Below are 23,662 nucleotides of genomic sequence, written 5' to 3'. Positions count from 1 at the left end.
ATATTTTTTTTTTTTTTTTTTTTTTTTTTACAGCACTTTCAACTTTGGTTGTTTTTTATTATAAGTGTTTTAATTATTTTTTAAATTGTGCTATATAAATAAACACTGTATTATATTTACAGCCTCATGCCATTCCATTCCAAACCTGTATGACTTTTTTTTTCTACTCTACCCATCAAAAAGGCTCAGCAAGATTATTTATTTATTTAGAAATGAATGCTTCTATTCAGCAAGGACGTCTTAAATGTAACGGCAAAATTAGAAATAACGGTAACGGCAAAATTCTATTTCAAATAAATACTATTCTTTTTAACTTTTTATTTATCAAAGAATTTTAAAAATAAGTAAATAATTAAATATATGTTTCCACAAAACTTACTTTGCACAGCTAAATGTTCAATAATCAGCATATTATAATGATTTCTGAAAGATAATGTGACAGAAGACAGGAAAAAAAATAAAAATAATAATATATATATTTATGTGTGTGTGTGTGTGTGTGTGTATACCGCATCATTATCCCTGTCTTCTGTGTCACATGATCCTTCAGAAGGATCTTCAGACTCCTACTGTTAATATAATTTTTCAAAAATATCATAAATATTGTCATTTTGTGTTCTCCTTAAATGTTTTGTAAGCTAATGCATTATGGGTAACATAAAATTGTTAATATGTGCTAGACTTCCTGTACAATATAACCACAAATGCCTTATTTAATCTTTACAAACTTTTCAATTATTCACAAATATTTTCAAACATGAAGCCAATTATGGTGGTCTAGCTAATGCGGATAATTAAAGTTGACTTCAATGCGTATATATAAGCACCTGAAATTCTGTACTATCAGAGCCATAGTTTAGCCACAGTACAATTTAACTGTACTTTGATGAAGAAATTCTTGTGAATTTATGTCAAGTCTTCTGTTCTGTTACAAAGACCTCCATATTTAACATTCAGATGGAAGAGTCGGTGTTTGTTCGTTGTGTGGATTTTGCTGTCACGTGGGATTATTCACATATTCAAACAATGCTGGCACGATGCCACACAAAGGGTGTGTCTACTGTGAGACTTCAATGGAAACACAGTCATGTCTACTGACACACAATGATCACAATCATCTCCGTATCGCAATGCAGTTTCTGCAATCTAACGAATACTTTCTTCATAACTAACACTGAAAACACAATGCAAATGAGACTTGTTGAGCAGTGTAAACTTTCACTGATTATAACAGGAGTTTTGGTAAAAAATGCAGAAACCAAATCACTGATAGACTCGCGCTGCTCCAGCAATTATAAAGAGAACCATTTTTGATCACTTTCTGTATATAAGATAATCACAATATAGAGAACAGGTGGTTCCCTTTCATGGGAACTTCGAACTGCGTCCTCTAGGGGTCGCTATGGGGAACGCCTCGTCGTGACTCGTATCTGAAGCATACATTGAAAAAACACCAACTCGTTGGCCGGCGACAGCCATGACGTCACTACCGGTGCGACTACAGTATAAATCGGTGCCGGGAGCTACACATCGTTCTCTTCTTCGTCTTCATTGACTGTTCTGTTTGAAGCGTGCATTTTCAAGGAAAAAGTAAGAGCTATCTATTAATATTATGGCGAGCACTAGTAGAGCTATGTGCGTCCTCTAGGTTTCTTGCCATGCTGCGGACGCAAGCTTCAGACGAAGAAGTGAATGATGTGTAGCTCCCGGCACCGATTTATACTGTAGTCGCACCGGTAGTGACGTCATGGCTGTCGCCGGCCAACGAGTTGGTGTTTTTTCAATGTATGCTTCAGATACGAGTCACGACGAGGCGTTCCCCATAGCGACCCCTAGAGGACGCAGTGTCTCGTTCCCTACTCAGGGAACCATGGTTACATAAGTAACCCGAGACGTTTTCCTGCTGCTAATAGGACCAGTGTAAAGTTGATGGTTTAGTCACTGGCTTGATTCACTAATGCAGAAACGGCAGAAAACCACGTTCCCTTCATACTACACCAATCACAGCTCATGACGCTCATCAAATGCAGTTTCAGATTTTTACATTATGTCTCTCGAGGTTAATGAAATTCACAAAGTTAGTTTAGTTCTGAGTTAGTTTTGCGTTCTGAAACTTGCAGTACGTTTGTATTGTAGAGTAGCCTCTCATGTGTGTAAATATCAAGAACATTTTGATTTGCCATTTCATGAACCCTTTAAATGATGATGAAACATATTCAACTAGGATAATTCTGATTATCAAGGCTCTTTTTCAATTTCATATCGGAACTCTGGTGATTAATAGATGCTTTCATTAGAAAGTTTCCCATGAAAGGCTGCATGGGCAATTTTCTGATTTCAAGGTTCAACGCGTGGGCACAGAGAAAGAGATATTGTTGTTCAGATGAATATTTCCCGGTGTTACACAATTCCGAGGGAAGCAATTCCGCCTATGGGCCTTGAGAAGATTTATCATGTTGCACTCCCACAGAGACATATGGACAAGAGTAGAGAGAGAGAGAGAAAATAGGGCTGATAAACTCTGAACACTATGAAATGACAGCCATTTTGTCCTCTATTAGTTGTGTAGGAGAGAGAGAAAACAAGGAATATTTATAGTATATGAATATAAGACAGGCTTGGCTAGCTTTTATTAAGTCATGAGCAAAACATATATTTCTGAAGTAGCCTGTGCGAGAGGAGAGCAGGGCAGAGAATCAGAGCTGATAACCTTGTGGTTTAATCAAAAGCTGGTTGTGGACCTAGACTGTGCCGAGAGAGAGAACACTCTCTCACAGCCTCAGTGTGTGTGTGGAAAGACAAGAGGTTTCTATCAGCCAATTCTCCATCTCGCTCGACACGGAGAGAAGTGTCCGATAGTACTCGGCCTGGCTGCGGTCATGGCCAGGACCTGTGAGATACGCGAGCACAGCAGCGCTCAGAACGCTTAAAGACACCTCTTAATTTATTTCAAATTCAGTGATGAATTACTCATCCTCATAGTGCTCAAACATGTATGATGTGATGTTTAATAAGCACTGAAATTATTCTTCACTGTACGTACACTACCGGTCAAAAGTTTGGAATCATTAAGATTATTTTGAATGTTTTTGAAAGAGACTCTTTTGCTCACAAAGGGCCCTATTATACACCCTGGCGCAATGCGGCGCCAGAAGCGACGCAAGTGCTTTTTGCTAGTTTCAGTCTGACACAGTTGTCATTTTCACGTCTTGCGCCACATTGTTTACATAGCAAATGCATTTGCGCCCATGGGCGTGCTGGTCTGAAAACGAGGTGTGTTCAGGCGCATTGCTGGTGCGTTGCTATTTTGAGGCAACTGAAATAGACTGCGCCATTGACCAATAGTTTGTTTGTTATTTAAAGCAGTAGTTTGTTTGTTATTTAAAGAGCGCGTTAGTATAGGCAGGTCCACAGTGCACGTACACTCTTCTTATTACACACAAAGGGACGCACAGCAGCACACAAACATGCCAAATATTAAAATTAAAGGACTGCAATGTAAGAGATTATTATTGTGTAGACTACATAAATATAAAAATGCCTACATGTCATAATGGATAGTCATTGCATGTATCAGAATTAGGCTACCTTTTTGCTCACGCACGAGCAGCTCCGTTTCATCTCTGTAGACGCGTTCGGTCTTTGCGCACGCAAATTCCACCGTGTAAATAGCGAATAATAGCAGACCGTTTTTCCCATCGTTAAACTAGCAAAAGTGGATTCGGACACACCCTAAGTGCACCTGCGCCGGGCGCTTTAGACCATGTGCTTAGATCGTTAAAATAGGGCCCCAAGACTACATTTATCTGATCAAATCTACAGTAAAAACAGTAATATTGTGAAAAATTATTACAATTTAAAGTGACAGATTTCTATGTGAATCTATTTGAAAATATAATTTATTCATGTGATTAAAGCTGAATTTTCAGCATCATTACTCCAGTCTTCAGTGTCACATGATTCTTCAGAAATCATTCTAATATGCTGATTTTTCTGCTCAAGAAACATTTTGGATTATTATCACCCGTAGACTGTGGAGGTTTCACAACTGGGGGCTCGTCCACCTCATCTTCGTACATGCATTTGTTTGTTTGTCCAATAATAATAAAAAAAACTATTAGAAGTTTGTTTGTCCACTCCTAGCTATTGCAAATTTGTCTGTAATATGGCAATTTCAAAATTAGCATTCATTTACAGCTTTGAACTTGTGGGGGTGCGAAAGGTCCCGGGCTCAGATCCCGGACGTACCCCCGAATGTTACAATCAAAGCAATTGGGGGCTCGTCCTAGAAAACAGTTGCGCTGCTTAATATTTTTTTATGGAAACAGTGATAATTGTCAGCATTCTTTGATAAATAGAAAGTTCTAAAGAACAGCATCTATTTTAAACATAACTTGTTTGTGACATTATAAATATGTTTTTAAATTCCAGTTTCTACTCTTCACATCATTCACATGTGTCAGCTGTTCTTTTTTATTTTTCCTGCAATGTTACTCTCTACTGCACCACTTAATGTGGTGTTTTTAATTTTTTTTACTATATGGTGGTATCAATTTGATTGTTCCACAGTCCGCGTCTTATCTAACGCTCAAACATTTGACTTTCATTGGCTAGCTTTCTGTAGGATCACAGCAGCAGGAAATTAATTTAGATCCGGCTTCCTGTTTATGACAGCTCATCAGCGCTCGCTGCTCTTTCTCATTCTGGTGCTCGTATTCCTGACAACCTGGAACTGTCTTGTACCAATTGGCAGCAATAAAGAAAGATAGCCTGTGTGTGAGACACGCCAGAGCTGTGTTTACTATGTTTCATCTGAGATAAGACCATTAAAAGAGGACCATATGCTCTAAGGGTCAAATTAAAATGAAATATCAGATATTTGTATCAGCTAGAGATCATAATCAGAGATCATAAAATTTTACTGGGATTAATTAACAGCCAATATCCTCTTTTAATATGTTATATGACAGATGATGTTATGTAATGTGAAAGTGTACCGCAATCTTCAGTCAACCAAGAAGCCAAGAGAGGCTAGATTTCTGAATACAAATATATTGATGACTCACATTTCCAATCTTTTGCTCTCTAGAGTGAAAAATGTCTGTTCACATACACTTCTGTCCAAAAGTTTGGGGTCTGTTAATTAACTAATTTATTATTTTTAGAGAAGTCTCTTCTGCTCACTAAGGCTACATTTTATGATCAAAAAGGTAAAACAGTAATATTGAGAAATATTATTAAGAATTTAAAATAACTGTGTCCTATGTGAATTTATAGTAAAATATAATTTATTTCTGTGATCAAAGATGAATTTTCAGCATCATTACTCCTACTAAGTCTTTGATGAATATAAAGACATTCATTAGGTATTTTTATATTGCAATGCAGACATTTCTACATTTGTAATCATGACATAAGTGTCTAATTGATGGTGCTTGGCCTGAAATGTTCGAGAAGCACCGGTTTAATACTATTAATGCATACTAGCATAGTCTTCTTAAGGACCCTCCAGATTCCACGGATAAGTGTTCACACTGTATGTTCGGAAACATAAAGGATGCCATTTCAATGACGATGTCATAACATGAATACCACACATTTACCTTTCCTCTTTAAGAAGTATCATATACTGCACACACAAGTGCATGCTGTAAATATGTTCAGGGAATCCGAATGCATTCATTTCCTCAAAGCAATGAAATTATCTCTCACAATGTTAATAGGAGGTTTCTATTGTGGTGAAGAATAAAGACTGTGGTTAGATCAGAAACATACTGTTATTAGACAAATTGCTCTGCAAGTATTTTCAACTATTAATGCATGACTGGAATTTAAGTATGTGAAACTACTTTTGCAAATTAAAAGCTGATTTTAAACAGACATGGTATATACCACAAAACAACAAATAATGACAATGTTAAATAGCAATAGTACCTTTTCAGCCCCCATGCTTTAGATAGACACATTCACCATCAATGAGAAGCACGGGTCAGATTGAGTGTTTAGTGTTCTCAAGCGGGCTGTAAAGGTACTTTGAGTTTGTTTATCTCACAAAAATAGATACATTTGCATTTCAAACCACAAAGTAAACACTACGTGTGTACAATAAGTGGTGATTAATAATTGATTGTAAAGAAAAAAAACAAAACAATAGACACTATTAAACACTTAGCTATTGAACAGTTACTGTTTATTGCTATTATACTATTACTGAATTTTTTTTTACTTATTTACACTAGATATTGTAATGAATAAATATCAAATGGTCACCAACTGTTTATTTATTTATTTATTTATTATTATTATTAAATCTCTACTGAACTGTCTTCCTTCCGTGTAAAGGAGTCATGTGATCAGTTTGCTTGCTTGAATTAATAAACTACAAAGAGTGCAGAACATTAATATTTATTGAAAATATAACATTTAGTCAATTTTTTGTTTCCTTTGTTTTAGTTTTAGGTTATATCCTATAAGCCTTCTATTTATTGTTATGTTTAAATTATATGTTCAGTATGCTGTCAGATTGTTGGCCTCAATATGTAATATGCAATAGTTAATTGTTTAATCATGCAATGACAAGGCCAGGTACATTTTTCTTCACAAAACAACAACTTACAATAAATATATAAACAAACAATATAATCACACTGCATTGTGGGATAAAAAAAACACAATTGGAAGTCACCATTATTGTGATCATTGTTCTCGTTGGCTGAAAATTTGAGTTTATTAGTCTGCAGTTAATTTGCTTTTAGCCAGTGTATTAGTGTTTCTGAACAGCACACAGCAACTGTTGTATTTAACTACTGCAATAATATTACAACCCCTGCTCTCTTAATGGCTATTAAAAAACTATAGACATCGCTTAAGCACTATATGCAACATAATGCCACTATATGTAATGCATATTTACAGTGAACTGCTTTTTAAAAACAGTTAAGTTCTGAGAGAAGATTAATTACAGTATGGTCAATAATGACTTCATATGAAACATCAGCATTATAATGATGCAATTTTTTCTGAATTTGAAAATAATAAAGTAAAACTGTAACCAGGATACAGTACAACACAGCATGTAACTTTAAGAAATTGCTATCTAATTTTGTACAATCCGAATTATTATTATTTTTTTACACTATTTATCCAATTCTGCTTCATGCTGTTTTTTCTCCTGTCTGTTCTGCGGTGTGTCTGCTGTCTTCATGCATGCATAGTTAAAGTGAAAAGCAAAAAAGAATCCCCTTGTACAGTAAATGTACAAATGACAATAAAATACTCTACTATCTATACATGATACATCGAGAAAATGCAACAAAAGTTGAAGCAACGAACCACAGACAGCTCCATCTGTCAATTCACTTCTCTTGTGAAGGGAGAATTTCTGCTCCTGTTCTGATTAGACATGATTTTTGCAAGCCTGGAGTCTAGTGTAAATGGCTGAGTGAGCAGATGAAATAGAGATTCTAAGAGGACTCAACTAGTGCAAGATGAAGAGAGAAACGCATCAGCTCTTGACCGAGCGTTCAGCTGATGCTAAGCTCAAAATCGCTCTCTGTACGGAGCCGGAGAGATTAGAACTCCCTCTCATTAACATAACAATAACTCTAGAGCTCCAGTGCCATCCTCAACGCTTAAATATGGGGAAAAAGCATCTGGCATCAGGAAAATCACTGATTCCACACCCTCACTCCACAAACGCTGAATAGACGTTTGATTGCACTCCGAACCATTGACTCGAGCGACCTTTATGAGGAGCCTCTTCCACCTCCTTATATATTAAATACATATTTAAATACATATTAATATATTTATAAAAAATGTGTATATTAAATATATATTTATTTAAAAATAACTAATTCATTGTATTGTATTTTGTTGTGAAAGAAAATTAATGTAGCCTGCACTGATTTCAGTGTGGAAATATCTATAAAGTATTTTATTGTAAGAACTTGCTGTTAAATCCTGGTAATTTTTAACGGTGCATGGTTAAACAATTAACCATGAATTTTATACATAGAGGTCCAGAAGTCCTAAATTTAAACCTCAAAATAAATATCAAATATATAGAAATGCAGGATATTACTAAAAGAAAGAATGATTCAGTTTACTTTATAACAGCATTATTTAATCATATTTAATGTGCACCATCTGAAAATCTGAAATGTCCAGTGATAAATCTAGACTGAACAGCTCACATAAACAAAGGCAGGCCACAGTTATACATGAGTGATTGAATGGCAATCCATGCATATGCAAGACTGTTTTATGGTCATAATATACACAATAATATACAGCTAAATCCATTCAAAAATTGTATGGATCTACAGAATCAGTAGCTTCAGCAGAGCACTGCAGACATGAAGCCCATTTTTTCTAACAGCATATAGTCTGTATGCTCAGCTTGCAAATGTGCCTCGTATTATTTGCAATAATAAAAATGAACAACAACAATCTAACAGAAAACGCCACAACAATAGCCAAAGTAACTGAGGTTAGAAGAGACCTCGTACTCTGGTTTAAAAGAGCATGAAGACATCTGTATTGGTTTTAACTCCTGGTGAGAAATAGTGCAAACACTGGATGAAGACAATATAACTATCATCTACATTTTATCATGGTGCATTTTTCCTGGAAATCGAACCAATGATTTTGTTGACCTTGTAAGCATTATGGAACAAAGAGGGCTGCAGATGGCACTTGGGAGAGAGCCTCAGATTCTGGTAAGGTCTCTGTCCTGCTCTCATCAAGACTACTGAAACTGACTGCTGGCCGTCCTCCCAGTGTATGCAATCAAACCTCTGCAGCTCATCCAGAACACTGAGAGATATTCAGCCTGCTCGAGTCCTCCCACAGTCACACTTCTGATAGACTCTCTAGCCCTGCCAGGATCGATTTTAAATTTCACGGCAGACCTTGTCACCCCATAACCTCTCTAGCGAGGATGAGCACTTTACCATTCATATGAGAAACACGGCAGCCTGCTAAAATACTGCTCAAGGTATTAAACCAACTTTAACACTGGTAACAAAAATATCTAACTGGTCAAAGTTTTGAAAATATTTGGAATATAAGTTGGGAATAATGTTTTCAAAAGAAGTCTCTTCTGCTCACCAAGGCTGCATTTATTTGATCAAAATTCAAGTAAAAACAGGAATACTGTGAAATATCATTACAATTTAAAATAACTTTTCTATGTGAATTTATGTATTTCTGTGATGCAATGCTGAATTTTCACCATCATTACTCCAGTCTTCAGTGTCACATGATCATTCAGAAATCATTCTAGTATGCTGGTTTGCTGCTCAAGAAACATTTCTGATTATTATCAATAATATATTTTGATGCGAACGTGATACTCTACCATTCTAAGGTTTGGGGTAAAAATAATTAAATAAATCAATAACATAAATAAAAAGGATGCATTAAAAGGTCAAAACTGAAAGAAATGGCACTCGTATTGTTACAAAACATTTCTATTTCATTATTATCAATAATATATTTTGATGCGAACGTGATACTCTACCATTCTAAGGTTTGGGGTAAAAATAATTAAATAAATCAATAACATAAATAAAAAAAGTAAGAAATGAATACTTTAATTCATCAAGGATGCATTAAAAGGTCAAAACTGAAAGAAATGGCACTCGTATTGTTACAAAACATTTCTATTTCAAATAAATACAGAGTTCTGGCATGAAACTCTAGATGGCGCAGTCCGATAGGTCTAGCGCAATCTGTTCTGGCGACATCATTGTCACATGGCAGCTGATTGGTTCTCTCCTGTATCGGTAGCCAATGAGCTTACTGCTCAATATTCAAATACATGGATTTTGTTTGCTGTAGCAGTTTGCAGTGCACTTCAGAAACCCTCCACCTTCCCCAGCTCCACCTGTATAGATCTGCTATGGGGTGATTAATATATGCTATATGGGGGTTATTCATATGCGTTATATGTGCAGCAGCAGTATTTCTTACATGCTTACCGCAGCATGTTGTGGATGTATTGGCAGTAGCCAATTAACATTGTCATGTACATTACCATGCCAATCCCTCCGAGAGTTGTCATGACATAAATGCTGTTCTTTTGAACTTGCTATTTATCAGCATAAATGAGTTTACTCCATCTGAAACTTAACAAATCTAGCAATTACGGTTTACTTAGAATACATATTCTGGTTCTTTAGAGATATAATGGTCCATCAAGTCTGGTTTATCAATTACCAAATAAGCATGTACATGTTTTATTATCAAAGTGATAAAATGTTGTGTTGCATAAATGAGTACACCCTCCTGAAAGTTACTAAATAAAACAAAATTAAACAAATTTGAGGCAATTTAAATCAACAGACAAGAATGTTGAACCAAACGAGTTAAAGGGGAGTAATTTCTTGACCATTACAAGTGTTACATAGCCTACTGAATCATTCTCAGACTTAATGCTGACTCATCTAAAGGGACCACTGTCCTCTTTGTGAGGACAATAAATCTAAGAAAAAAGAAAAGCAATCATGGTTTTAAGTGTGAAAATAAAACAAAAGTAACACAGACATTCAGAAAACAACAGACTTGAAATAATCAGGCCTTCACTTTAAGCTTTCATTTTGTGAGGTTTTTTTTTTAGGAGAAAAAAAAGCCAAATAAGTGTCTCAGAGTCAACAAAAGCTATGCAAAGAGTGACAGATTCATCTCACAGAGTAAGATGCAATGTAGAGAAGTGAAATGCATGGTTGTTGTCCACAGCTGAAACACCTACCGTAGCCAAAACACAATCAACTCATTTAACCTTTACCAAAGCCCATATTTACAAAATATAGACTTCTGGGAATCCATATTTAATTATTTTCGATCTAAAAACATCTAAAATGCTATGGTGTTGTTAGAGGAGGAGCAGAGTGAGAAGTGCCTGGTTCCCACAGTAAAGTTTAGTAGGGATGTATGAGTGCTGAAGGTGTTGGGGATTTGTACTGTATCAATAGTTATGTTTACATCCACCTAGTTTTAAGTAACTTTTGGGATATTGCATAAAAAATGCTGAATGGAAATGGCAAGATACACACAGATTCTAAAAATGCACATTCAAAACTTTACGCACTCAATTGAGTTGGATCTTTTTCTTTTCTTTTTTTTTTTTTTATCCAATACTAGGACATGCAAATAATATGATGGAAACACACTTACAAAATAAATTAAATAAATAAATTCCTCAGTTTGCATAAAAAAAAAAAAAAAAAACATGTGACTTTGCCTCAACAGATGGCAAAGTTCTCAACAGAAGTCCATCATCAAAATGATTTTGTATAATCACCTCCCAGAGCTGTCGCACACGATCACTTCCCAAACATCAGGCAACCAAATGCAAGATTACTGCATTTCCTCTGTGTCGCTCTGAGGCACAAGTCATTTATTATGTAGGAAAAAAGAGCCACATGCTTCCCTGGTTACAGCAACTTTCATTTTTTATTACTGATATTTTGCACCAGTTTCCCAGGAAGCGACAACTTTTTTTCTTTCTTCAACACATGGGATGGAAACCAAATTTCGCAAATGTTTTATGGCATATTCCAAGTCTGTGCTTAAGTTAGATTCCATATAATGTGTGATATAATGCAAGAACCTGAAACGGAAGATGCCTCCCTCTCCTCATTCCCTGTTAGGACATATTAATTACTAGAATATTACAGCTTTATTGAATTGAATCAAGGGTGCACTCATTTATGCAACAGTCCATTTAAACAAAATTGGCTAATGTATTTATTTTACAGATATTAAAGACACATTTTCTGTATTTTTATTAAGTATGTTTAATGAATTAAAAATGTTTCATCTTTCCATGAACTGTACAAGAGATTAAGAAAGAAAAGTACAGTACAGTACAGATAAATAAATAAGGAAAAGTAACATGAAATAAATGTGATTATATAAAACAGACAGACACACACACACACACACAGAGAGAGAGAACTGGTCCCCAAACTAAAGTGTGATGCAATAAATACAAATAAACGTTTGTCCGTTGTTTGTGGCTATCTGTGTCTTGCGATAACATAGTTTAACTGTATTTCACCTGGGTAATAACATTATTCATTTTTTCGTTCGGTCTTTCTCATTACCCCACACACACCGTCACTAAGCTTACACAGCACTTTTTTCAGACTGCTGTTTCTCTTGCTTTCCAGATTCACCTTCACATTTATGAATCTAATCTGCGGTGTTTATTGAGGCGGCTTTATGCATCACCATTGACTGTGCATTAGTGATCTCATGTGACGTTATGTGCTAAAAGCAAAAGGGATATAATCCAATACAGGTTCATACTCCTATAGAACCATTCTTTTTTTGTGTCCTCCTTTAATGGCAGTTAAAAGAGAATAAGAAGCGGTAGATAATGCATCTAAATGTCAGGTCACACAACAGCGGCTTCGAGTTTGGAGCTTTCATGGAGGAGCTCTATTATTCACTGTGTTTAAAAATAAACACAGACCTACATGATTAAGTAGAACTACATTTAAAGACATTTATAATGGCTGAGGCCAAACAATGAAAGGAGTACTGTGGGTTGAACAACACAGACATCATCTGCTGCATGCTGCGTATTACCACAGACGGTAATTGAATTTCAGTGTATATAAACAAATGGGAAACATATTTACAGGAAATCAACTCACAATGGAAGACCAGCATGCATACACACTTTCAACTACAATTCTGTTATGTACATATAACTGTAACACTCAAAAATGACACATATAATCATTCTTAACACTCCTAAAAAGTGAACTCTGTCACTGTCATTTCCCTTGTGGAAAATAACAGCAATTAATTGTATTGAAAGTGCACTTTTCAAATTTCAAATTTTTTAAGTAAAATTTGTAAAAACAGTATTTGCAGATAATATTAATGAAATAAAAGGTCATGTCAGTGAATTTAAACACTTTCATGTTTCTTAACGCATAATATTAAATCATATCAAATTAAATGTTTTATTTTAAAGTATATTTTAAATCATTTTGTTTTAATAAACTTTTGCGTGTTTTAAAGAGGTACACTTATTTTGATGTGTTGACTAACATACTAAAGCACGTGTAAAGTACTTTATTATAATTTTAACTGTAGTGTGTTATTGGATTATTATATTTCAAGTTAATATATTTTAAATATATTGAATTGAAACTTAATTATTACAAAGCTGTTCATTATTATTATGTTCCCAGCTGGTGGGAACGACTTGCCTGCCTCAATTCGAGCAGCTATAAAAAAAAATGTATTCTAAAAGACACATCTTTTTCATCAGCACCTGACCAATTAATAGCACTTACCTATTGTATTCGTTCTAATTTATAAAAAAAACCTTGCTATGTGTACTGTGCTAGACTGACTGAGACTTGTCACATCACTTGTATGCTGTTGCTCTCGTGTTGGTCTGATTGCGTCTATTGTTCTCCTCATTTGAAGTTGCGTTGAATAAAAGTGCCTTCTAAATGATTAAATGTAAATGCAAATATATTTAAATATTCAATTTAGTAATATTATCTATTATTATTAATTATTAAAGTATATTTTAGTTTATCATAAATGGTTGTCAGTACATTCAGCAGTACACTTTAATCATATTTCAAACACAACAGAAGAAATTATTAATTTACAATAGATATGTACTTAAGTCCAACTTAAGTGGGTAAACAAAAAACACTCCAAAGATCAAGTTGCATTCAACATACATTTACACTTTGAAATTATGGTTAAACCAAACAGTTGACAGTAGCCATTGACTTCCACTGTATTTTTTATTTATTTCACCCCCCCCCCACACTACAGAAGTCAATGCTACCGTCAACTCTTTGGTTTAAGAATAACTCTTATAAAGTATGTTGCTTATTCATCCTTCATTATGGCATAATCAAATGTCTGTATTTAACCCGGTACATTAGTCTAAAGAGCACCATGTGTTACTGGGTCCTGACCATATTGCAAAAGAGCAGCTACAAAGACAGATTCTAGACAATAACTGTAAATGTCAAGCGTGATGCTCATAAACCCCGGGCCGGAGACATCACAGCGGGCTCGTGTTATTCCCACGATCCCCAGGCATCGGCACGCTTATCACACTGACGCCGTGCAAACCGACTCAACCTGACTGAGACCTTGAGCCACAGATTACCACAGAAGGTCACAAGCAAATAAATGTGTTTCTCCATAAGTGTGGGAATCAGGCCTCGGTACTGTATGTAGGTGTGTGTGTGTGTGTACAGGTTTATCCTCCATTGTGGGGTCACTTCATCATATAAAGGATAGTAAATCCTGAAATTTTTGACACTGTGGAGACTAAATTACATTTATCTGAAAATTTAAAAATGCAGGGGTAGGTTTAGGGTAATGGATAGAAAATACTGTTTGTTCTGTAAAAAAACTATATAAGTCTAAGGCAAGTCCCCACAAAGATAGCCATACAAATATGTGTGTGTGTGTGTGTGTGTTCCCTCACCAGTGTCCTGGTCACAGAGCTGTTCGCAGGGATCAGTCGTTCTCTGGCCGCAGTAGTCTCTCACCCACTGGGTGGAGGTGTTGGTCTGGTAGTACAGGGTCAGTTTGGCTGGATTTAACCAGTTGGAGACATCCAGAAAACTGCCCATGCTCACCACAAAACTACTTCCTATAGCAAAAATACAGAAAAACAAAGATTTATCTTGTAACCTTCAAGGACAGCACACAACATTTTTATGATATCCTACACTGAAAAATAATTAGTACAGAGATGGCTTATAATAATTCAATATTATTAAATAATAGTAACACTTTAGTTTAGGGACCAGTTTTCACTATTATCTAGTTGCTTATTAGCATGCACATTACTAGCACACTAGCTGTTTATTAGTACTTATAAAGCACATTTTAATGCCTTATTCTGCATGAGCAGTATTTTAGATCCCATATCTAAACTTAACAACTACCTAACTAAATATTAATAAGCAGCAAATTAGTTTACAAATGAGTTTACCGAGGCAAAAGTCATAGTTAATAGTTAGTTAATAGTGAGTGTCTTTTGAAAACACTCAGTTGTCACACTGCTGTCATTTTTTAAATATGTGGTGCTCCCATTGAAAACAGTGGTGGAAACACATCCTAAGACCAGGAGGTCAGAATATCTTGAAACATCTAAAGATCTCTGGGCCTCTTTTGCAATGACAGTGTTCGAGAGTCCATCAAACAAACACTGAACAAGCATGATGAGCCATTCTGTATCTGTCAAAGTCCAGATCTCTCCCCAAAGCAGAATTAAACAGTGTTTCTAAATAAGTTCCCCCCTTTTCTGTGTCCATCATTTCTCAGGATGACGTGTTCTGCTGATGTGTGAATTCAGTCCTTCCCAAAGATAAGGGCGACCTAATTAAATTGCTGTGCTGCTTCATAATCCTTTCTGCCGTCTTAAACCCAAGAGCAGAGGCTGAGCGGGACGTGTGGACGCCTGCCAGACTGACACCCACTCAGGGACGCCCAGGAGTGGCGCAGAGACACAGGGATTTAACACAGCATGGCAGCTTTTGTTCCTGAACTTCACGACACGCCAGTATGACGAGATGCAGCCAGAACAACGTTTCTCCTAGAGAAAAAAGAACATCTCATTTATGTATGTAACCCTCGTTCCCTGAAGGAGGGAATGGAGACGTCACGTCGGTGACTGACGAATTGGGATCTCGCTTAGAGAGACCAATCCCCATTGAGTGTAAACTAAACGAGCCAATGCACATTGGCATGCGATGATTGCATCCAGCTGCCGCTGATCACAGTGCGAGCATAAAAAGGCAGCCAGTGCAACGTATACCAGGTTTTCGCTGAGGAGTCGAGCCGGTGACCCGGCCGCTCAGCGGTGGTACAGCAGCAGTGGCGACGGGACATGACGTCTTCGTTCCCTCCTTCAGGGAACGAGAGTTACATACGTAACCGAGACGTTCCCTTTCAGTCGGTCACTCGCTACGTCACGTCGGTGACCGAAGAATTAGGATCCTTACCAAAGCGCCTCCTGTGCCCCTTTTTGGTGTATGCCGGGGCTCGCAACAAGAAGACCAGTCACTGTTGTCGTAGCACTACCCACTCAGTAAGATTGGATAACACTGGGAAAACGTACACATACCAGTTGGAACAGGCACGTTGCGGAAGCCCCATCCTTCCCAAACAAGGTTTCGGGAAGCACTTACACATATTAACAACCGTTTAGGTGCATATGGAAGATTAGAGGTGATTATAACCCTCTGGGAAATGGCAGAAGTCTACTGGGGAATCACAGGCTCTGAGGCTATACCGTGGACTTTACACATATGGGATCCACTTAGGTCTCTACATATGGAACCCAGCCCTCTACCGGTTCTCATGGATTTATCGAGTGAGGGCCTGGCGCCAGACTTTCCGCCACGTCTGGCTGCCGAGGGGATGGAGGAGCTCGACAGGGTCTACAGTACGGACACTCTGGAGCAGTTTTAGCAAGCCGACACTAAACCGAGGCCTCTCAGTGCCTCTACCTGTTTGAGGTGAGAACACAGGAGGATACCGGCTCCACACGAAGGCTATAGAATCTAGCGAATGTGTTGGGGGTCACTCAGCCTACAGCTCTACAAATATCTGTCAGCGAGGCGCCATCCGACACCAGGTAATGACCACATCCAGAAATGCACGGTGATACAATGGTGATACGTTGTCTGTAGCAAGACGCAAAGTCTTCTTTACAAAGACGCAAGGTCGAGTTTACCAGATGCAACGTCGTCTTTACAAAGACGCAACCTCGAGTTTACCAGACACAACATCGTCTTTAAAAAGACGCACTCGTGAATGCTATTTTAGGGAAAAAGCTCTTTTAGCGTGCTGAATTGCACAGGGGAGATGGCTGCCTGCAACACAAACAGGGTGTAGTGCAGCCTGATGTGTGCAACCCACTCGACACGGGAAACCACCACCTCTGAAGCGCCGTACCGCCAACACCAAGAGCTCCAAAGAGCGCACTGAACTCGTTCAGTCTTCTTCTCTCAGTAGAGTAGTCAGGAGCAAAAACGATGTGATCACTCGGCTCCAAAGCGGAAAGCTGGTATGCATTTCACCGGCTGCCTTTTTCTGCTCATATTGTGATCCGTGGCAGCTGGATACAATCATCACATGCCAATGTGCATTAGCTTGTTTAGTTTACACTCAAAGTGGATTGGTCTCTCCAAACGAGATCCCAATTCGTCAGTCATTGACGTGACATAGAGAGTGACTGACTGAAAGAGAACTGTCTAGCTAGCGGTCAACAAATATCTGGGAAAAAAACAAAAAAACACAATTATATAAGATAGAATATTGTTTTGTTGGCTACATAAAATGATGTGAATATCATATCATTTAGCTATTCAATTTCCATATTCAACTTCAACATGATAAAAAAAATAAATTAAAAAAAAGGATCTGTTTTTGCAAATAAACTGTTCATATATATATATATATATATATATATATATATGGATCAAAAACGTTCATCAAAGTTGTCCTAAGACAAGAACACATTTTGGTTTTAGGACAACTTTTATGAAAAGGTTTTGATCCACTTCAAATGTTGCCTACTGTGTGTGTGTGTGTGTGTGTGTGTGTATATATATATATATATATATATTTTTTTTTTTTTCATATGCTTTAGCTACAATGGGTGTTTGATTTTGGTTCTTAATATTGTGTCTATATTAGGATAGCATCATAGAATCAGTAGGGACAGGGCTTAAACAGGAAGTGTGTCCACAAGTGTGCACTCAAAATGTACCATGCATTACACTTCTATGTAAAACCTGATTGCTTTTTATGCCCTTTAGAAATCCACATAAACAGGAAGGCTATAGCATAAGCTAAATATACAGCTAAGAGCAGTGGACCATGTCTGAAATGAGTTTGACAAATAGGTGGGTGTTTTAGAGAAACTGTGTGTGTGTAAGTCCACATTTAAGAAGAAAAAAAAATAGATGACCTTCGGAATACCCCCTGAGAAAAAATCCGCCACTGAATGTCAGCGAACAGTTTAATTAGGAACCTGATGCTGGTGACTGTGACCTCTTCAAATTTCAGACTAATGTAAGAGCTTTAAGTTGATTCTAATTATATAACCGTTACAGAAGCTATATGCAAAGTGTGGGCTAATACGAGTGATCTGAAATTTTAGATTGTCTGCATCTTCTAAAAAAAACACACAACAGATGGAGCCCATGACCCTCAGCAAACCTACCGGAGTACGTATGACAAATCACCTAGAAAACATGTTCTCTAAATTAAGATATTTTGGGTCCTGAAATGTGTGTGTGTTACCTACTTAACCATTTTGGGGACAAATTTGTTCCCAGAAATTAGCTAAACCTGACAGAAGCTCCCAAAACATCCTACTGGTAATATCTTCATTTGTAAAATTTGAATAAATATAACGTACATATTTATTGTTTGCTTTCTGTTAGGGTTGGGTTGCAGTATTTAATAACTAGCTGTATTCAAAAACAATAAAAATCTATGGAATGTCTCCATTTACAGTAGATAACTGTAAACATGCACATGTGTATGTGTTCATGTGTGTGTGTGTGTGAGAGTGTGTTTTTATACTTTTGAGGACCAACTGTCCTCACTAACATAGTGGAATTTAATGACAACCGATTTGCGAGGACATATTATGTGTCCTCACTAATTAAAAGGCTCATAAATTAGCCAAATCACACTTGTATTTGAATCTAATGATGTGCAGGTTTCTGTGAGAGCTGTTTGATCGGTCAAGTATGACAGAAAATATCATTAAACCAAAAGAAATATATTTTGTAATAAAATGTTTTAAGATAACCCCTGTTATTTAAAGGGGTCATATGATGCGATTTCAAGTTTTCCTTTCTCTTTGGAGTGTTACAAGCTGTTCGTGAATAGATAAGATCCCTAAAGTTGCAAAGACTAAAGTCTCAAACCCAAAGAGATTTTCTTTATTAAAGTTAAGACTGGTCCACGCCCTCCTAAAATGCCTAATTTAAACACGCCCCCACATGTCTACGTCACAATGTGGGAAGATTTGCATAACGTCGCAGAAAGAAGGCGTAACTTTATTGTTGCTGCCACTGCCGCCGCCATGTTGTGTGTTTCGTTGCGAAAGCGCAAATATTTTATTTGGCCTTCCGAACGTTCATTGTGTGACTGCCTACCGTAAGCGTGAAAATAGGAATTATATGGGTAAATTAGACCTGCTGGCGCTTATAGGTAAAAATTCCCAGCTTGTAACCTGGTTTTATCTAACCATTGTTTTAACAACAGGAGATTGTAAATAACCCAATTTTAGTAAAAGTCAATGACTGGGAGACTTGGATATTTTATTGAAGATCTGTTAGGTACATATTAAAAACAGTCATGAGGTAAATTTTACCCCGTGTCGGTTCTAGTATTAAAAATTAATCACTCAGTTCTTTAAAACAGTAACCTTCCTAAGGAGGTACCAGCAACCAGACAAAATAAACACTGATGATAATATGTGGAACATATACAGTAACAGAATATGCTGCCCAGGTGGCATCGGCAATTTAGGTCGGACCAATACAAGCAGCAGCAGTTTCTCTATTCATGTTTTTTTTTTTTTTTCTCATCAAGCCACTCACTTGTAGATTATTTAAAATAGATTCAAAACATATCATAACCAGATCATCTCACAGCTTTTATTAACATAGGGTGACCATACGTGCCATTTTCCCAGGACTCGTCCTGGCCAGGATTTCTATATTGCCTAAAATATCTAGGTTTTGGCTTTGTTTGCGTGTGCAGACCGATCGGTGTATGACATCAAAGTACCTCGAGAGCATTTTGAAAGCATAAGGAACCGTCTGTATGGTATTTTGATGTCATACACCGATCGGTCTGCACACGCAAACAAAGCCAAAACCTAGATATTGTAGGCAATATAGAAATCCTGGCCAGGACGCGTCCTGGGAAAATGGCACGTATGGTCCCCCTAATTAACAGGAAACAATCCTGTACTGTATGTGTGTGTATGCTGGTCATGTTTGTTCTCTGAGGGTTAAAGCAGCCGACAGAATCTCTGACAGATGGTCCAGCATCTCTAAACCGCAGCATCAGCATCACATGGCTTCTGCTCGCTCTCACCCTGTGACACGCTGCTACAATAAAGTCGATCTTACAGACCTCTTTGCTTTCTTCTGAAAGTTTGAGAGACTGGACTGTCAGAGTTATATAGAAACATAAATTCAGATATGAGCAGAAATTAACTCATAAGACCTAAAACCAATACAATGACAATACATTTTCACGCAGTCTCTCTCTCTGATACACTGAAAAACTGCCCAAGCTAAAACAGATTAGCTGATTTAGCATGCAGTTTCAGAAAATCTCTCAAAATCCATTAATAGCCCGTTTTTTTTTTTTTTGCATTGGCAGCAATGAGATTATGTGAAGATCAAATATCTATCCATCCATCCATCCATCAGTTCACAGCAGAAAGGCAACATTTATGTGCATGTGCACTAACCACTATGCCAGGTTTCCTCAAATCTTGTCCTGGAGGGCCTATGTGCTGCAGAGTTTAGCTCCAACCCTGATCAAACTCACCTACCTGTGATTTTCTAATGATCCGACACCATAGCATGCTCAGGTGTGTTTGAGCTAAACTGTGCAGGGAAGTGGATCTTGTGGGCCAGATTTGAGGATCCCTGCACCACGCTGTGGTTCTGACATGACATGCTTTTGAAATATCAAGGAGAAAAAAATACCATATTCTGCCACCATTTGAACCCATAATGCAAATCTCATGAGGACGGACCAAGGCTCTGTCCCAAATGGTGCACTTGTGGTCTTGCGAAGGCCACCGCATGCATTACAGGGCACATTTTGATTAATAAATGCTTTTTCTTGTGTGGTTCATTGCACAATACTATTTTATGAGCTCAAAATACTTTCATCATAGTGCATGATTTGTAGACTAATGCATTTTGATGTCATCATTACATAACTAGCCCCATATGTGTGGCTTTTTTGACATAGTGAACTTGCTCAGTAGCGCACCCGGAACAGCATTGCACTTTACTATTTTAATACTATTTTATGAGCTCAAAATACTTTCACCATAGTGCATGATTTGTAGACTAATGCATTTTGATGTTTGCATTACATAACTAGCTCCATATGTATGGCTTTTATGACATAGTACAGGGCGCCAAACAAAAAAAAATTGAGTAAGGAGCCATTGGATCCTATAAGAAAAAAAACATAGACGCCAAATTATTTTTTTTATGTGCCATATAATAAACGTTTTATTTATTTGATTTTTTTTACATTTTAACATTTCAATCATACTGTCATGTGTTCATGTCTCATCTTTTCTTGACTTTATCAGCATTTGAATCCATCTTGTAGATGACCTGGGAACTAAGGTTCACTTAAAGTGGAAACTAAATGTATTTTCCAACTTGAAATAGTCACGCATTGTTTATTACACAGAATCTGTACCAATATCGTGGACCATAAGCATCACTTGGTCACTGAGTGTAGTTTGGGCTCCACCTCAATGCATCCTGTAAATGTTGTCATACACTCTTAAAAATAAAGGTGCTTCACGATGCCATAGAAGAACATTTTATGTCTAAATGGTTTCATAAAGAACCTTTAACATCAGAAGGTTCTTCAGATTACAAAAAGTTGAGAAAGAGATGGTTCTTTAAAGAACCTTTGACTGAATGGTTCTTTGTGGAACCAAAAATGGTTATGTGAAGAACCTTTTAAGCAACTTTAATTTTAAGAGTGTATGTCTTTCCCACTTTCAGTCTGTTTTTCTTAATTAGTAAAATGCAATTTTATAGAAGGAGTTGAATCATGTAGACAACAGGTTAAGTAAAAATATTAAAATGCAATAGCGCATAAATGCTCCTCTTTATAGTTATTTTTCTAGCTGACTGATGAGCTTATAGACACCGAATGGTTATTCTGAGGTAAATGTATATTACGTTGCAATGTTTACAAGCTTTACATGTTTTCTGCAGTTTGAAACACTGAATGAACTTTTACATTAGATATTTCCGTAAGTTGTACTGTAGGCTCTCTTATAAAATAGCCTACCTTTTGATGTTAATTCATGTTCATTATGTAGCCTACTATAGTAGTAAAGAGAAAGATATAATGGGTTCACTTGCCGCTTGAACTGAGGCGCTAAAGCGACCGCGCCTGCTGCATTAAAGAGTGCCAAAAACAAAACTGTATTTATTGTTTGTATTTCGTTATGAATTTTGAATCATTTTAAAGCTGATACTTTGTTTATTAAAAAGTAACAAAGCACAAAGCTTTTTGCGATTACTGGACGGCAAGTGCGCTTCAAATAATGAAATTCACGCATTAACAGAACACAGCATAGAAGATCTTGTTAAGAAGAAGCCATATTAGTAATGATTATAAACGAGAATTGTTAACGATATTGCCAATATCCACACAGCTGACAGCTTTACCTGTTGTACTTTGTTCAAGTTGTGCACGAAATAGACGCTGTTTTTCTGCACTTTCACTGCTTACGTCTCCATCATTTCGATCTCTCTCGCGCTGCACAACTGAGCTGCGTTTAGCAAGCTGTGTGCGACAATGCTGCTGTGCGGCAGAGATGAGGACTGTTTGAAAATTTCTTTTTTTCCCACTAAAGCTTTGATGCGCATCGTCTCAGTTTATTACGTCAACATAACAAAAGATGTGATTGCAAAACAAGCAGAAAAAGGCATTACATGCAAAATTTTAAGTCATAACATGTAAATTTATATAGTCGCCAGTGGCAATCTCAAATTAATATTTTTTTTTTATATGTTTTAGGCGCAGTCATGTTGCCCTGTGTAAGCCAGCAAAACAATCACTAAGAAATGGTTTTGTCTTAGAAAATAATGACGTTTTCTGTATAATAAAATAGTAGTCATAGCAGTGAATTGGCAACTGTATTAGTGATTTTAGCAGCATTGTAAGAGTGTGATTTGCGATGAGATGCACTCTAAAAAACACTGGGTTAAAAACAACCCAATTTGGGTTGTTATTAACCCAAGGGCTGGGTAAATATAGGACAGGACCGATCTTGGGTTACATTTACCCAGCAAATTGTGTTGTTTATTTAACCCAGCATAATGGGTTGATTTAACACCGCTAATGGGTTTATTAATTTTTACTATATTACTAGCTTATTTTTTACTTCATACATTAAATAAGGTTTACAGATTAACTTAAATCCTCTAAACTGCTAACGGACCGCCGCCCAGCATTTCACTCTAGCCGAAACATGCTGTGACTCCATAACCTGCCAATAAACAAACAATAAACAGCTCTGAGGACATGTTTTAACATCCAAACAAAGTATTATATTCTGTATCTTTATGAATAAAATAATTTATTTTATGCAAAGCATCATGCAAAAAGACCGCGACACTCGTAAAAGGTGATTCACACCGCGCGCCTGTATGTTGCTCTGCATAAAATTTAACTATATACAGCACAGTAACGATTTTATAGATAAAATAAAATGTACACAAACCTGTATTTTACCGAAGAAGCATCAGTTCGATAGCGCTTAGAACTGCTCTCTCGTGAAGAGAAGATGCAAAATTCCCGCAATAAATAACTCAACCGCTGGGTTACGTCTGACCCTGGATCTGAGTAA

At 36.9% G+C, this 23,662-nt stretch overlaps 1 protein-coding gene across 1 annotated transcript in view; it reads right to left on the bottom strand.

Annotated features, from left to right (window-relative positions):
- The window catches only part of LOC107564425 (astrotactin-2-like), a 243,594-nt gene that overhangs the window by 85,512 nt on the left and 134,420 nt on the right, over positions 1 to 23,662 (bottom strand). Inside the window, exon 7 of the mRNA XM_016249517.1 lies at positions 14,483 to 14,650. Within this exon, the coding sequence (XP_016105003.1) occupies positions 14,483 to 14,650 (168 nt within the window). The remainder of the gene's footprint in view (positions 1 to 14,482; positions 14,651 to 23,662) is intronic.

Source organism: Sinocyclocheilus grahami, unplaced genomic scaffold (assembly GCF_001515645.1).
Source record: "Sinocyclocheilus grahami isolate Dianchi unplaced genomic scaffold, SAMN03320097.WGS_v1.1 scaffold933.1, whole genome shotgun sequence".
In the NCBI taxonomy this organism is placed as follows: Eukaryota; Metazoa; Chordata; class Actinopteri; order Cypriniformes; family Cyprinidae; genus Sinocyclocheilus; species Sinocyclocheilus grahami.
This window is presented reverse-complemented; position numbering and strand designations above follow the sequence as displayed.